This window comes from Aquila chrysaetos, chromosome 19 (genome assembly GCF_900496995.4).
Source record: "Aquila chrysaetos chrysaetos chromosome 19, bAquChr1.4, whole genome shotgun sequence".
Classification (NCBI taxonomy): domain Eukaryota; kingdom Metazoa; phylum Chordata; class Aves; order Accipitriformes; family Accipitridae; genus Aquila; species Aquila chrysaetos.
The window spans coordinates 13,818,563-13,833,211 of record NC_044022.1 but is presented as its reverse complement, the minus strand read 5'-3'; the positions used below and the strand labels follow the sequence as shown (position 1 = coordinate 13,833,211).

At 37.3% G+C, this 14,649-nt stretch overlaps 1 protein-coding gene across 3 annotated transcripts in view; it reads left to right on the top strand.

The window, feature by feature from the left end:
- CNTN5 (contactin 5) overlaps nucleotides 1-14,385 on the top strand; it is a 673,487-nt gene extending 659,102 nt beyond the window's left edge. For all 3 annotated transcript variants that reach the window (XM_030042492.2, XM_030042491.2, XM_030042493.2), the window contains 4 exons: nucleotides 7,467-7,653; nucleotides 8,105-8,217; nucleotides 9,606-9,774; nucleotides 11,452-14,385. In XM_030042492.2, the coding sequence (XP_029898352.1) occupies nucleotides 7,467-7,653; nucleotides 8,105-8,217; nucleotides 9,606-9,774; nucleotides 11,452-11,555 (573 nt within the window). In that variant the 3' untranslated portion in view covers nucleotides 11,556-14,385. The remainder of the gene's footprint in view (nucleotides 1-7,466; nucleotides 7,654-8,104; nucleotides 8,218-9,605; nucleotides 9,775-11,451) is intronic.
- Nucleotides 14,386-14,649: the final 264 nt, after the last annotated feature.

Here is a 14,649-nt window from a genome sequence, read left to right as displayed (position 1 = left end):
ATAGTGTCTCCCCGGCAGCATGTGCGGACAAGACCTGGGGGCTGGTGACCATCACTGGTGGCCTTAGGAAGAAAACATTGGTGCCCAGGCAGCACCACAGCCACCACACTCTCCAACGCAGCCTCAGGCTGGACAGCCATGACCAGCACAGCACATTTACCCCACAGCTTAGACACAAACAGTTAACATTTTTTTACCTGATTGCTGTAGCCTCTTGATACTTAGATACTCCTGTATTGCTATCCAGCACAGTCCAAGCAGGCTGCGACTATGGCATGTCCCCTCGGGTCTCTCATTTGTCCAGGTCTCTTTCCCATATACATCCCCATGCTGAACTCTGCAAACCCTCTGTCAGTTCTCTCTCATGGTACTTTATCTCCACTCCTTCCTTATGTTAAACGTGTTTTTACCCCTTTGCACATGGCTTGCTTCATGCAGCAAAGGTGATATCTAACCATTTTACCTTTAGAACTGCTATATATAAAAAGAACAAAACTGTATCTGATAGAGTTGCTATTCACCTTGCAGATGCTATCCCTCTCCGCATTGAAGTGTTCCACTTGCTACTAACCTTTGTCTTCAATTTCCAGGCCAGTCTTTTATCCTCTGAAATAACTTGCTCGCTGCACCCTGTCTTTTTCTCTTCAGAAAGGTGGCTGTTTTGTTACTCCTTCTCAGATATCTTGACGTCTTTTAAATTACACCTACTATTTTTACTCTTATCCTCATTCCACTGATCACATTGATTCTCAAAATGTTCTATTAACTTTGTTTTACATATTTTAAAATGAAAAATAGATTTTCTTTCTAAAATTGAAATTTGTTTCCCTAGAAACTTATTCTTTCATAACTTGAATGTATTTTGCATTTACCTGCTTGTCACATAAGACTTCCCTTTGCTCTACAGATGTGTCCTAGCAATAGATGGTTGTTACAGGTAGGACAGTGGGTACTTTTTGTACCAGAGGTGGTCTTCCTGACTTGGAAAGTGTTTAGACCTTTGGAGTTCAGCCTACTCTGATCCCAACAGTAACACTCACCTGTTCTATGTCTTTCAGGCACTTCCTAGGAATGATTTTGGAAATTGTTATTGATACAGCAGGGGTTATTAACATTGAACCTTATATAATAATTTCACTCCTCACTGCTGTACACCAATTTTAGGATTCTAGCATGGAGATTACAGAGTAAATATTTCAAGCCAGGGACCTGCAGTTGAGAGAAAAAAAGACTGAAATATAAAAATAAAAATACCTCACTGCTCCTTTCTACCTCGTCCCATGAGGGAATTAGAGGAGCCTTTTGAGGTATAACTTTATCTGGAGAGAGGAGGGTGCTTTTTTCCTCCCCCTCCCACCTTTTCCCTCTTCGTTCATTTAGCCAGAATTTCTCTGCCTGCTTTCTGACAGATAAATCTTTCAGGGAGTAGTTTGCTCTTTTCTGTCCTTATTCCCAGGAAGAATTATGATCAGGGCAGCCCTTACTCAATAAACAGGAGAGTAAATACTGCTGTCCTGCATAATTCAGCAGGACAGAACACAATCCGAGGATGGTATTGATAGATCTTTTCAGTTCCATTTTTGGGAAGGATTTCTTCAAAAAGGAGATAATGACTTACAGGATCAGTACCAGTGAGTGCATTACAGTATTCACTTAGGAACACTAAGTCCACACTATCAGTCCAATTTTGCTAACATACTGACAGTTTCTCTTTAAAGCATCCCCTCAGTGCAAAAAGAATCTGTATAGCAAGACACTGGGGCTAATCTCTCCCCTCAAAATAAACCCAAAAGTACAGAGCAACTTCATGCTTTCTATATGATTCACTTTCTTCAGCTTCTGTTTTAATTTGAAGACTGATTCTGAACATTTTTTCATATGTAGTACAGTGCAGAACATAGCCTGTAGTACTCCCTTAATTCACAAATAACAAGTACATAATGTACAGAAATCCAGTGACTTTGATAAAAAGATGAATGATTTATCTTTTTTTTTTTAACATTTATTTCCTAATGTAGAATTATTGTGGACCACAAGTAAAATGTCGCCTTCAATTCAAGTTGAATGCAAAATAATCTGACTAGCCACTCTGTTTTCATGTCTCAATTTGTATTCTGCCTGTGGTCACCACAGCAGTGACAACCACCTACATGGTCTTCACATTTCCTGGCCTTTTAGCAACAGCATTATAAAAGGGTGAGCTATTTTTTTAGCATTTGAGTGTTTGGGCTCTAATCAACAAAAGTGACAGAATATTTACCGCATATGGACAAGTTCACAGTGACACACTTTCACTCCGGTCCTGTTTGCACTTTGTACTAAGGAGTAATGAAAGGCAAAGTAACTTGTGCAATTTCACATTGTCATCCCTGAAAGGCAGTATTAACTGTTATGTCACATGAGTTTTATGCAAGGTTTGCTGTAGTCATTTGCATCTTCCAAAGCACATATTATTCCTGACTTCAGTACAGGTTTGTCAGCTGTCCGCCCGACCTTACTAAATATATGCCTTACTAAATATATGCCACTCTGATAAAGTAGAAGTAGCTTGAAAACTTTGTCAGAATGGTAGAAAAATATAGTGCATGGTTCATACTTATTCTTTAGAATCCATAACCTGAAGGTTATAAAATCTATTTCAGCCCTAGGCAATATTTTCTTTGTCACTCACTAATGGTAGGGAAGGGAAAGCGAAAGAATTACTGGCTGGAAGAAAAGATATTTTTGTTTTCTTTTTTCTTTTCCAGAAAACCAAGGCTAATACTTAAGTATAGATCACAAAGCTCATGTCTTTTTCACTGGAATTCCCGCAAGGGATCAGAGCTTGACTAACCTAATCAAAAGATCAACTTGCAAAAAAGAAATATTAAAAGACAGAAAATTTTGAATGCTATTTTCAGAGAGGATTACTTGACATAATAACTTGTTTATATCACATTCTGTCTTTTCAAAGAGAACTATTCAAGTTTTTGCTGTTTCTTAGACGTACTTTATCTGTTTTTACAGCAGAACAGAAAATTATGTGTACATGGTACTGGCATTTTATTTTTTTTTAATTTAGTAAAGTATATCTTGAAGTAATTTAGAAAGAGCATATGGATGTTTCTACCAGAGGCTGGTAAAGCAAAACAGAAAAAAGAGGAACTGGTGTTTCACCAGCCTGAATATCAATTTATCAGCCTTCACTTTTGGAATGAATGAATTTTCCCAAACACAAAATTAGCAACTGAATGGTTTTATGTATGAGTCAGTTTTGCCTACAAAATTACTCTTATGCTGATTCAAACCCCTCTAAAATTCTGAAGACTATAAGCAGGAGTTTATAGAAGAGCAGTACTACTGCCGTTTAAGTCCTTAACATATGGATCACACCCTAGATCTCTCATGAGGGCCTCAGGAGAGCCGTACCCTTTGCAATATCTGCATCATGAATAGCTAGTTGCAAGACTACTAGCTTTCTATTACCTACAATCAGAAACCCAGATAATTATTGGTTTTTCATAAGAAGATATGACTAGATATCTGATGATAGTCCTCAAGGTTGAGTTACAATATCAGTTTTTATCCCATGTGTATGCAGGGCTATGCGTGAGAAGAGAGTACCTGAGGAAAGAGGTAGAGGATGCAAGCTACTCCAGAGGAGACTCCAGAACCTAGGAGTACTGAACAGTGTTTTCTTTCTTCTTTTCAGTCAGCAATTGTTTTGGTGAGAGGGAAGGAACTGAGGTTGATTGACCTTTTTGCAAGAACCTCTTACCTTGTTCTGAAGGACAGTCACACCAATGTCTTGAGACAATACACAAAGCACCTCTTCTCCTGTCCTAAGTGCTTGGTTCTACCATTGCACTAACAGTTGCATGACTTCTGTGTACCAGTTCAAGGCACTGATAGGCTTTCTGATAATGATAATTAAAACAGTTTTTATGAAATCTGAATCATGGTGTAGTTTGGGGTTTTTTTCAGGGCTAGCAGCAGTTCTTCCAGCTCACTGCTTTTTCTCCCCTAGCACTTTCTGCACTCTGAGATCTCTTCGAGTTCTTTTTCAGTTATGTCAGTACTGTTGATGTTGGTAAATAGTCAGAGAGCCCAGGAAAGTTTGTGTGTTTTGCCCACTTTGATTCATCCTACCTAATTTAGGATCTTACTTGATGTGGACAATTTGTAGCTTTAATTCTCTCTGGTCAACAGAAAGAGTATCCAGACAATAACTCTGACTTTACTGAGTTTAGAGAAAGGAGCCTGCAATTAGATCAGATTAATTTATACCAAAGTGTGCACACCCTAGAAACCAACTTGGGAAAAAGACTAATATTATTTAAGATATCTTGTAACCTAAAACTTCAAGGAAGTGGTCTGTAAGTATTAGAGGTAGAAAAATTTTAGACAGAAAGAAATTTTTAATGTGATAATTTGCTTTTAATGACTGCTTAACCCACAGTCAGGCCAACGCAGGTTGCACGTTCCTGCATCTCCTCTATTTGGTTGTTCAAATATCATTATTGCTTTCTCTCCAGCTCAAAGAGATGGGTTTCTAGGAATCAGATATCAAAACTTGTTATTCTTTAGCTAAATGAAAAACAACAGAAAGCCCAGCAAAAATTTAAAACCTCACAAACAATAATGCATTAAATTGACCAAATGCTTTTTTCCCCACCTTTTTCTTTCATTTTTCAAATATGGGCTACTCTTTTGTGATTTATGCTTCATGCTATATCAATATTCATATATTAATGAAAACCTACTCCAAGTATGGTAAATCCCTTCTGAGCAGTATAAATTAAGGTTACAGAAAATAGCAAGACATAAAAAAAAAAACCCAAACACACAGAAGTGTAAATAAACAAGCCCTCCGTTTTAAGAAATATGTCCAACACTTTTGAACATCAGCAGTATCTTCATTTCAGTTCAAATCAATGTAAGTTCCCCCACCATCAATGTCAGTCAACAATCATTGGAGTTCTCTTTTTTTATAACCACTTTTTCTTTTAGTTCATTTGGCCATCAACAAATGGATGTGTGCATTACAAAAGAAAGAGAAAAGCATATTTTGAGATCAAAGTCCAAACTCAACTGGCAAAACTTTAAGGGGAATTTTAAAAGCAGGGACCAAACACTTAAGGGCTTTGAACTACAGGAGAAACTGAAATGGAAGCATTGCCAAACTGCATTTCATGCTTTTGGTGCTTAATACAGTATATTCATTCCCCCAAGAATACCTCTTTGCCAAGGGGGAACACCTTTGCCATGTGGTGCAGCATAACTGGTAAGGAACATACCATGGTTATTTTTGCAGACTTGATGTGCAAAATATAATTAGTACCCAAACTGATAATGCCATATAAGCAGTGGTGGAGAGCATTTCCAAACACATGCAAAATAGCAAAAGGGCTGAGTTATGCTCCTAGCTTTCTTCCACATTCATCAGGGTTTAATATCTGTGTAGTCCTAACACCAATATTTGGAAAATCAGGTTTTCACCACTTCTTTATACTAAACAAAAGCTCAGTGCAAAAGCTGCGGGCTATCTACTGTCTTGTACATTGCATTCACATGAGACATGGTGTGCCCCATGAATAAACAATGAGAGCTATTGAGCTACTTATAATTTTGCTCCTGGCTTTCTAGAACCAGGATTTCACTACTTCAGTTGCATTTTCACCCCTGCTACTGTCCACCTGTGTAACCTTGGGCGAGTCACTTTTCCTTTCTGACCATTTCTCCGTTGGATCCTCAGCAGACTTCATTAACTGACTGATAGGGTCTCAAGGACATACGCTGTCTCTCACTACCTGTTCATACAGTCCTTAATACTGGGTGGCTCTCATCACTGTAGTGTCAAGTTTGTAAAGATACATTGCAAGTAAAATGAAAGGAATCTGACTGCCCAAGAAATAATAAGCATTGCAGGTTCAATCCTAGTATGTGAATAAATGGTGGTGGTTGGTTTTTTTTTTCTTTCCGAAAAGATGTGACTAGATGTTACTTCAGATCCCAACAGGGTTGGTTAAGCATTCAGCTAACAAAAATACCTCAGTGAATCACACTTGTTTCAACAAGTGGTCACGACAGCTAGATCTGCTATCTGAGCTGTAATTAACCTAAGAATTGAAGCAACAGCATTTTAACATGAGATAATGCGGGCACACAAAAAAGATATTTACATGCATTTTACAATTGAAAGAGTAGACTTTGAGTTGACACCAACTGATATACCCTCAATCAAAGTTAACAGAGCAACTTTACACAAGTGAAGATATGACCTCAAATGTATATTTTTGCAGCCAGGCCTTTCTAGATTTTTCTTTTTTTTCAGATGGCAGTCCTAATGCAATTATAAAAGGTCAGCATTGTACTCATTGGTCTTATTTTCCTATGAACCCTTTAGTTTTTTTGGTTCGCCATTTTCTGGGATACATTCACAAGAGTGCTGTATTGTCCATGACCTTTTTCTCAGAGGAAAAGTTATCCAGATACAATATGAATAACTTATTATGAAATAACCAACTTCACAGAAAAGGTCAAAATGTGGAATAAATGCAAGTAGGTCTCAGCATGAATAACTGTAAGCTGAATATAGGTCTTTGAATGGCACATTAGTGACATCTCCCGTTAGGGAAAATAGGGCCCCATGAGAATTACCGTACTTGTGTAGGTCAGCTAAATACATTAAACAGAGACAGTACTGCTTTTTTCCAGTCATGCCCTGCAAACCCTGAGGAAAGAGACTAGTCAAATTCCTAGCTCAGCTCTACAAGCTCTTTGAGATTATGATAAACTCAGTGCAGATACCAGAAATACGGACTAAAACCCACCAAAGATCATTTAGGGGGGTTATGTCTGAGAAGGCAGGGCATAAACATACTTTCAAAATTGCATTTACCAGAAACCTGTTTATATCCAAGAACTAAAACTGAATCCACTTCCTTCTTTTTCTTCAGATAAGATTTTTTCAGATGAATGAAAGATTTCCTTTGGTGTTCTGTCATTTCCTGTTCATTATACTGATAAGAAATCTCATGGCTCTGAGTTGCATAGAGACAGAAAGGGAATATTGCTCACAACATTTCTTAACTGATGCGGTCAGAGCTTTCCAGCGTGGTATTCTGGTGACCTACCAGAGGATGAGCTCTCCTTGAATTCTCTGAAATACTTTTGACTCCCTCCCAATGTTCATCCTCTGCTCTTCCATCTTGTAGTTACATCTTCTTGTGCCAGTACACAGTAATACAACGTGCTTCAGGTAATACCGTGATCTTCTGAGTCTCGCCATTTTGGAGAAGTAAGCTTTGCTTAGCTCTGAGGTTAGGCTGCAAATCCCATGTGTTTAAAAGGGCCTGATGATCTGACAAAAGGTAGAAATGGCAAAAAGACTCTCCACAGGGTAACAAGTATGAGCATCTGGAAGCATGAGCTTCCTAGATGCCTATATTAATCCTTCATTTGGTCGCTTGTTGGTTGTTCCTTAGGTTGGTTACTGGAAGGACAAGGAGCAGGAAGAAGCAGCAGAAAAGGTCAAAACTGAGGGAAATGAGTCATCCATCCTCCTGACAGGATTGGAGGGAAACACATTATATCACTTAACGGTGAGGGCGTACAACGCTGCAGGGTATGGACCACCTAGCACTGCTGTGCGTGCAGCAACAAAGAAGTCCCGTAAGTGATCTCAGTACCTTTGCATAAAGGAAGAAGTCAGGGAGCAATGTCTGCCCTCTTGGGTTTTCCTTTGATAAGAGTGTATAATAATCAGGAATCATGTGTAGTTTTGATTCATGGCTTTGCTTTGATATTTAGACATGAATTCATATGACTTTGCATTCATAACAAAGGTTATCTTCCTAGAAAACGAGACATTTTTGACAAAGGGAGAGAAAAGAGTTCAAGTTCATAAGCTCTGTAGAGCTTATGGGGTGGGCTGAGTAAATACACCACAATCTATTAAATGACAATTCTGGTGCAAAAAAAAACCTTTAAAAATTCCGGCTAGAGTTGGGAGCCTGCTACACAACCAGTTGTAAATGTAATGAAAGATTGAAATATTTTTCTTTTGATTTTAAAGAAACTACCTATAAAATATTTTTATGTACATGTTATTTTTTCTCCTCAGCTCCCAGCCAAGCACCAAGCAATATTATGTGGATACAGGACGGCTCTCATGTGTCTCTTGGGTGGGAGCCAGTCAGATCTCTAGCTAATGAATCTGATGTGATGGGTTACAAGGTCAGTGCTTCCCATTCCTTGCTCACCTTTCTCTCTTCCAAATGACTACTCCTCTTCCTTGTTGGCTTTTTTCCCTTTCTTCTTTTTCTCTGTTGGTAAAGTATGCTATACAGACTGTCTGCAATCAGTTATCACCATGAAAAGCAATAAATAAAATTGAAAAGAGCGAAATGTCCCAACGTTTTGTGTTGTGATTTTCAACTACTGATTATAAACTGAGTAAGCTCTATCTGAGGGGATCAGTTCATCATATCTGACTCAGAAGTGGCTATTAATAAGATCAGTCTGCAATGAAATTCCTACTAACACTTCAATTTAACTGTGTTTGCTGTAGGATTTAGAGAAATGCAGAAGAATGAAGCATCTTAAAATGATATTAAAATTAATATTTTTATGGAGCAGAAACAAAAATATTTCTATTTGTTTTGTGATCGTGTTGGTGATGTTCAACAATCAGTGATGGTAATTGACATTTGAAGTTTTGAAGTTTTAAAGAGTAAAATCCAGATTAACTCTTACATAACAAGTCATCAAAAGCAGTGCAATTCATTGCGATCTTTTAAATCAAAGCAGAATGATTTCAGTATTTTTACGGGGGGGGGGGGGTTGAAGCATATATACAATCACTTCTATAGACTACAATCTGATATTCCCTCTAATACATGAGGAAATATCACCAAGAAAGGGTAAAATGGTTCTAATAAACCAGAAACTGCTCTAACCTTTATCAGAATAGTTCAGATTCTAAAAAAGTTGAGGTGACTACTTCGGTTTTTTACACCTCTCTGACCTTTTCAGTTTTGTCTGGGAACAGAAATTCTTATGCAGAAGTACCAAAAAGACAGTTATGTACTCACTTGCTTTCCTCCCACACACCATAAGCTTATACTGAGTTTCACAGGAGATGAAGGGATAGATCTGAGCTATTCTCGGTTGAGTTAGCCAGCTAAGGTAAACACAATAAGGACATTATTTAGGGCATTTTCTTTACATTTGAAGTTGGGTGCTTGAGCCAAAAATGTGAATATTTACATGAATTTGGGGATAAGAATTTTAATCAAATGGAACCTAAAATGCATTTTGAAGAAATTTTGGAGAAAAAATTTTGTAACACCTAATGCTGGAGAGGGAAAATGCTATATCTTCACTCTGGATCATAATCAATGTCCTTTCACATTCATTAATTGCTAATATACTTTGCTATTAATGTTTTGAAGCCATTGGGTGGAGGGGAGAGTAAAAGCAGATGACTGTTCAAATGTAATGTCAAGAAATCCTTAATGAAAGCAAGAAACAGTTAACATTTCAGTAACTGCATTATCTACACAAAATGTCTGGTATATAACTTGAATGAACATTATGACCACTATCTACTTTATTGACCATAGGTATTATTTAGGCAAGAAGGCCAGAGCAACAGTCAAGTTATAGAAACACAGAAAACCTCTGCAGTGGTACTTCTTCCTGATGTTGGTGTCTACATCATTGAGGTGTGTGCAGTCAGTGAAGGAGGGGATGGGACTGCGAGTCCCCAGATCAGAGTTCCATCTTTTTCAGGTAAGGTTACACTTATATTTGGAATAGTGGTGGTTATACCAATGCTCATTAACTCCATTATTCTCTACCTGAAAAAATTTCTCACAATTGTCTAGCTATCAGATAAAATCATTAATCAGAGACTTCAGTTCTATGCTGAAACAAAGGTATCTAGTGACATTTGAGATGCTCAAGAGTATCTGAGGCATCCATGTGGGGCTGAAGAACAAAGCAGAGGATTTACAGGAAACCTCTCCCTTTCTAGGATGACATCTGGAAACCTAACTGAGGTGTAGATGTCTACACGTGCACTAGGTGTCTCAAATAGCATTATAGTCAGCTGGGTTGTAATCCATACAGACTGACAGTGGAGCCTGGACAGCAATTCAGCTGATCTTCTGAATTTAAATATTCAGACATAGGCATATAAGGACATCTGAGACGTCCTCAGGTATCCCAAACATTTACACAGAGCTGGCAGATAGGGTGTGGGACTTACTTAGAGGATATGCACATCATTCTGGACCACCAGCCAGAGGTGTACTGTCAAACAGAGCTAAAATGGCATGCATTTAGGCAGCTGAACCCTGTGTGTGTGCCTGCTTTAGAATAAGCTGAATTTCTCTGTAGGTTCCATTGACTCCCTTGAGTAGATATTACTTTATTAAATTATTAACATATCACAGTATTAATGTATTATCATGAAGTAAATTATGATGTCTAGCTTCTATTTCCTCAGTTACTGGGACATGTTGAAAGATTTTAAGGTATCAGTATTACACAAGTAAGAAAGGGATGGAAGGATTAGTGGCAAGAACAGTCAGAAAATAACAGTGTCTTTTGCCTAAACACAACAAGGCCTTAACGCTAACTTTCTGCTAACACTTCAAAATTCTACTAAACATTGGCTTTTTAGTCCTTAAGGAGTACTATCCAAAAGGTGTGAGTCTGAAACTTCAATCTAGACCTAAAATTTCAGCTCTAGTCTGGTTACAAACTGCAGTGCTATTATCAGAATGCAGAAGACACCATGGAATATTTGTTTCATGTATCTTTTGACCCATAACTCTAGGCCACAAAGTCTTTCATTCCCTCTAACCCGATATTTTTTGTTAGACTATGCACAACAGATCAGTTCCACTTAGGACAACTGCGTTCCAAAGAAACCCAGTCTGGTTCCCTTCCCATCCTGTGACCTGTTGCCAGCACCAGCCCACAGCACATTGCCCCTTAGCATGGCTTTTTAAGGGACTGCAGTGATCTAAAAGCATCACTGGGCTACTGGGCAAAAGACCACTTTTTCCTCCAGACAGCCATCAAGATCAAGGGCTAGATTTCATTCCTTGTACCAGGAAGAACACTGCGATTGTGACTCAGGGCATCTTCTGCATCCCAATACTTTTTGAGGATTAAGGTATAAAACCACATACCCTTTTGGAATTTCCTATTCATTTGCAGACTGAATATGAGAATTCAGCATGTGAGTTGCTGTAGATATCATCACCAAACCCCCAATTTCCTTATGTCTGCATAAGGAGCCTATTTTGTGAAAGCAGTTCTCATAAGGTAATCCATTGCCTAAAAGTTAAGCTTTTGCTGAGTGTAATAGAATACAAGTTTGGGGCAAAATCTAGTACCTAAATGTACTGAGAACCTTTTGCATCATTTGTTCCTTAATTACTTTGTTTTTCATTTCAGGAGGGAAAGTAACAAGTGCTCAATCCACCTTACATGTGTTGTCTACTTCCTCGTCCTCTGTAACATTGCTTTTGGCACTGATGGTTCCTTCAACCTCATGGTGAAGACTGCAGACTTTGTTGTTGTTGTTATATGTTTGCTTTAGCTTGATGACACCAAGGGATGGAGTTTTATGTCCGTGGAGAAACTGGAAACCCAAGCTAATGCTTAAAGACCCATAGAAATGCCTGTGGTGCACTTAGAGGAGTGTTGGAGACACGGTCAATAATTCATCAGGTTTTTTTCTCTTCTTTACTTGTAAAAGTCCTCTGGGGAGGGGACATTTCTTGGCCCCAAAATATGCAGATTGTATGTAATAAGCTTTTGTAAGCAAAGGTAATTTCTGTCGAACGTACTTTGCTTTTTTAAAATGTTCGATTTTGGTGACCCCAGTCATGTATCATTAGGTGTTTATACAGTGGTGTCTAGTACAGTACATCTGTTTCGTTTGGAAAAAAATCCTTTTTTAAATATAGAACAAAGTTTGATACAGCTTTGTCATTTCTTGCATCCCCTATGGCTGGCTGTTCCTACTGACAAGAGAGAAAAATGTAGTTTAGATACACAGCCCACTGCAAAAGTATAGAGAATTTGTTCTGAAGATGTATGAATATGTACTTAATTAACAAAAAGAATTGTCAATAAAATACTAGACAGCACACTCAGAAAGTGGCAAAATGGAGCAGAAAAGCCATTTCTTTTATTGCAAGGTAAATGGAAAATAAACACAAACTTAAAGGGAAGCAAGTTTGTTTTTTATCAAATACCACATGATTTAATGTCAAATGAATCAAATGTTTATTTTCAATAGCAAATAAAAAATCAATTCCTAATGCATATGACAATGAAATCTCCACTGGGCATTTAAACATGTTATACATTAGGCTGCTAAGTGGACAAATAAAGCAATGCAAGGAGATTAACATACTTTTTCCAATCACTTCTCAGTTGTAACTTTTTTTTTCCTCTGGGTCCATTTTGTAGTAAGATTCTGTGCTTTGTATATTTGGTAATCAAGTTGAAGTATATATGAAAGCATATTATGGAGACAATATTAACATTTTTTGGAGTGTAATCATTCACATATATACAGACTCCAGTAGGATATACTTTGCAGAATGCTGTATTTGAAAAAAAAAATACTTGTATAAGTGCTACTGAGCATCATTCCAGTTATTTAGCTAATTGGCTCTATTTCTATAGCTCACTAGAGATTATTCTTGTAGGGACTGTGTTCTATCAGTTTTAATGCCCACTTTCTGCTGTACCAATTTTTCACTCAATAGACAGTTTGGACAATTTTTCTACAGTGGAAGGCCTTTCCACATATTGGCATCTGAATCAAGATGATCCCCACGGTATATGGTGTGCATGTTTGTACAACTATGGTGTGCACAGTATTATGAGGGAGGGTGTTTTACTACCATATGTCTAGGGATTGCACCTAAGATGTACATTCCCTTGCCTGGGAAAAATGAAGTCAAAAGAGTTTAACGGGCAAGTCCTAAGAGAGTAGCTGTTCTAGCTGTCCATCCCTCTAAAAGTTTTCATGCAAATCTATTTTGGTTTATGGGTTCTAGGTCTAAAATGTTACTATTTCACCAAATTACTAGTAAAATAATACTTGGCATTTAGCTAGTACTCTCTAACTGTGCCCTTTCTTCACAGCTTTAAAATAGAAGCCAAGAAAGCACAACACAAATCAAGTGCTTGGAAGGTAAAAAGCTGACTGATGACTAAGTTATTTTTCCTCTTGAATATTTTACCAGTAAAATTTTTCAGAGAGGTTTCAACTCAATTCTTTATGACCCACTAATATTTTAAATAATTTTCTAAAAAATAGGTTTTAAATTTACTTAGTCACCATGTTGCTGGGAAAACAAAGGCAGGATATCTAGGCGAGCATAGACTGTAGATACAGACAGAAGGAGACCTATATCTCTGTGTCTGGAAAAGCCTTCGAGATCAAAGAAAGGAAAGTGGAATGAACCTTGCTGATAGAGCAAACTCACAGAAAATAACTACCTGCTGTCATTTGTAATACAGCAGCATTGCTACTGTGCAGAGAACTTCCATTAGCAAACCATCATTTTTCAAAAGGTTAAAATAAACAAGAATAAAGTGATGAACCAAAAAGCAAAATGGCTATTTTATAAATTAGTTAAGCATAATTTCCTCTATTTTTTATACAGTTGCTTGCCAATGCAGTTTATTTCAGAGTATTCAAAAAGGCTACAGTCACTGCTGGTGGCGTGTTGGTTAAACAACTTTCTGAATACAATAAATGGCTATGCTTTATAAGAAGAATGAAAGTCTGATAAGGAGATAGAGCTGCATCTAGATATATCTCGATCTCTAGTATCAAGATACAGATAGAAATACTGAACATACCATCAGGTAATGTTGTTGTATTGCAGGGACAAAAAGGGGTATGTTTTATATTCAACATGAACAGAATATGTATTTTGCATCTTAAATATATTAATAAACATGTTTTAAATGTTTAAGTACCTATGTATTACCTATTTGTTACTTTGTAGAAGAAGATGTTTCCTTATCATGACATACTATTTTTTAGTTGCAAAGGAAAGCTCTGTCCTTTTTCATGTAAAAGATTGTAATAGTGCAGTCCAGCGTCACTGAGGAGACTGTATTTTTGTATAATGCCACAAAATCTGTTAGGAAAAAAATAGAGAAAAACTTTGTTTTGCAGACCAAAAGAAAGATACTGTCACAGCCCATATCAAAATGTTAGATATATTGTATACAATCTGTATATATGCTATATATAATGGTATATACGATGTGGAAGACACAGTAATATAATAGTTCCTGTGTACTGTTCTTGTAACATTAGACCTTTTTAATAAATAATTCTCTTTTTATTGACTTTTATCTTATCTCCTGTCGGCTCGTGAATTATATTCATATGGGACAGGGTGACACAAACATTTTGGATTCCAGCAGCAGCAACCTTTTAGTTACATGACTTTCAAGAAGAAAATGATGAATCTGCAACAGTGAATGTGGAAAATGCAGCCGTTAAAAATCAAATAATTTTTGGCATCATTCTAATTTCACATACGTGTTGGGTTTCCCTGGGTAGATGCTACTTTTATAATTAAATAACTGAAAGGTGCAGGAAGGCTGAAACTCTCA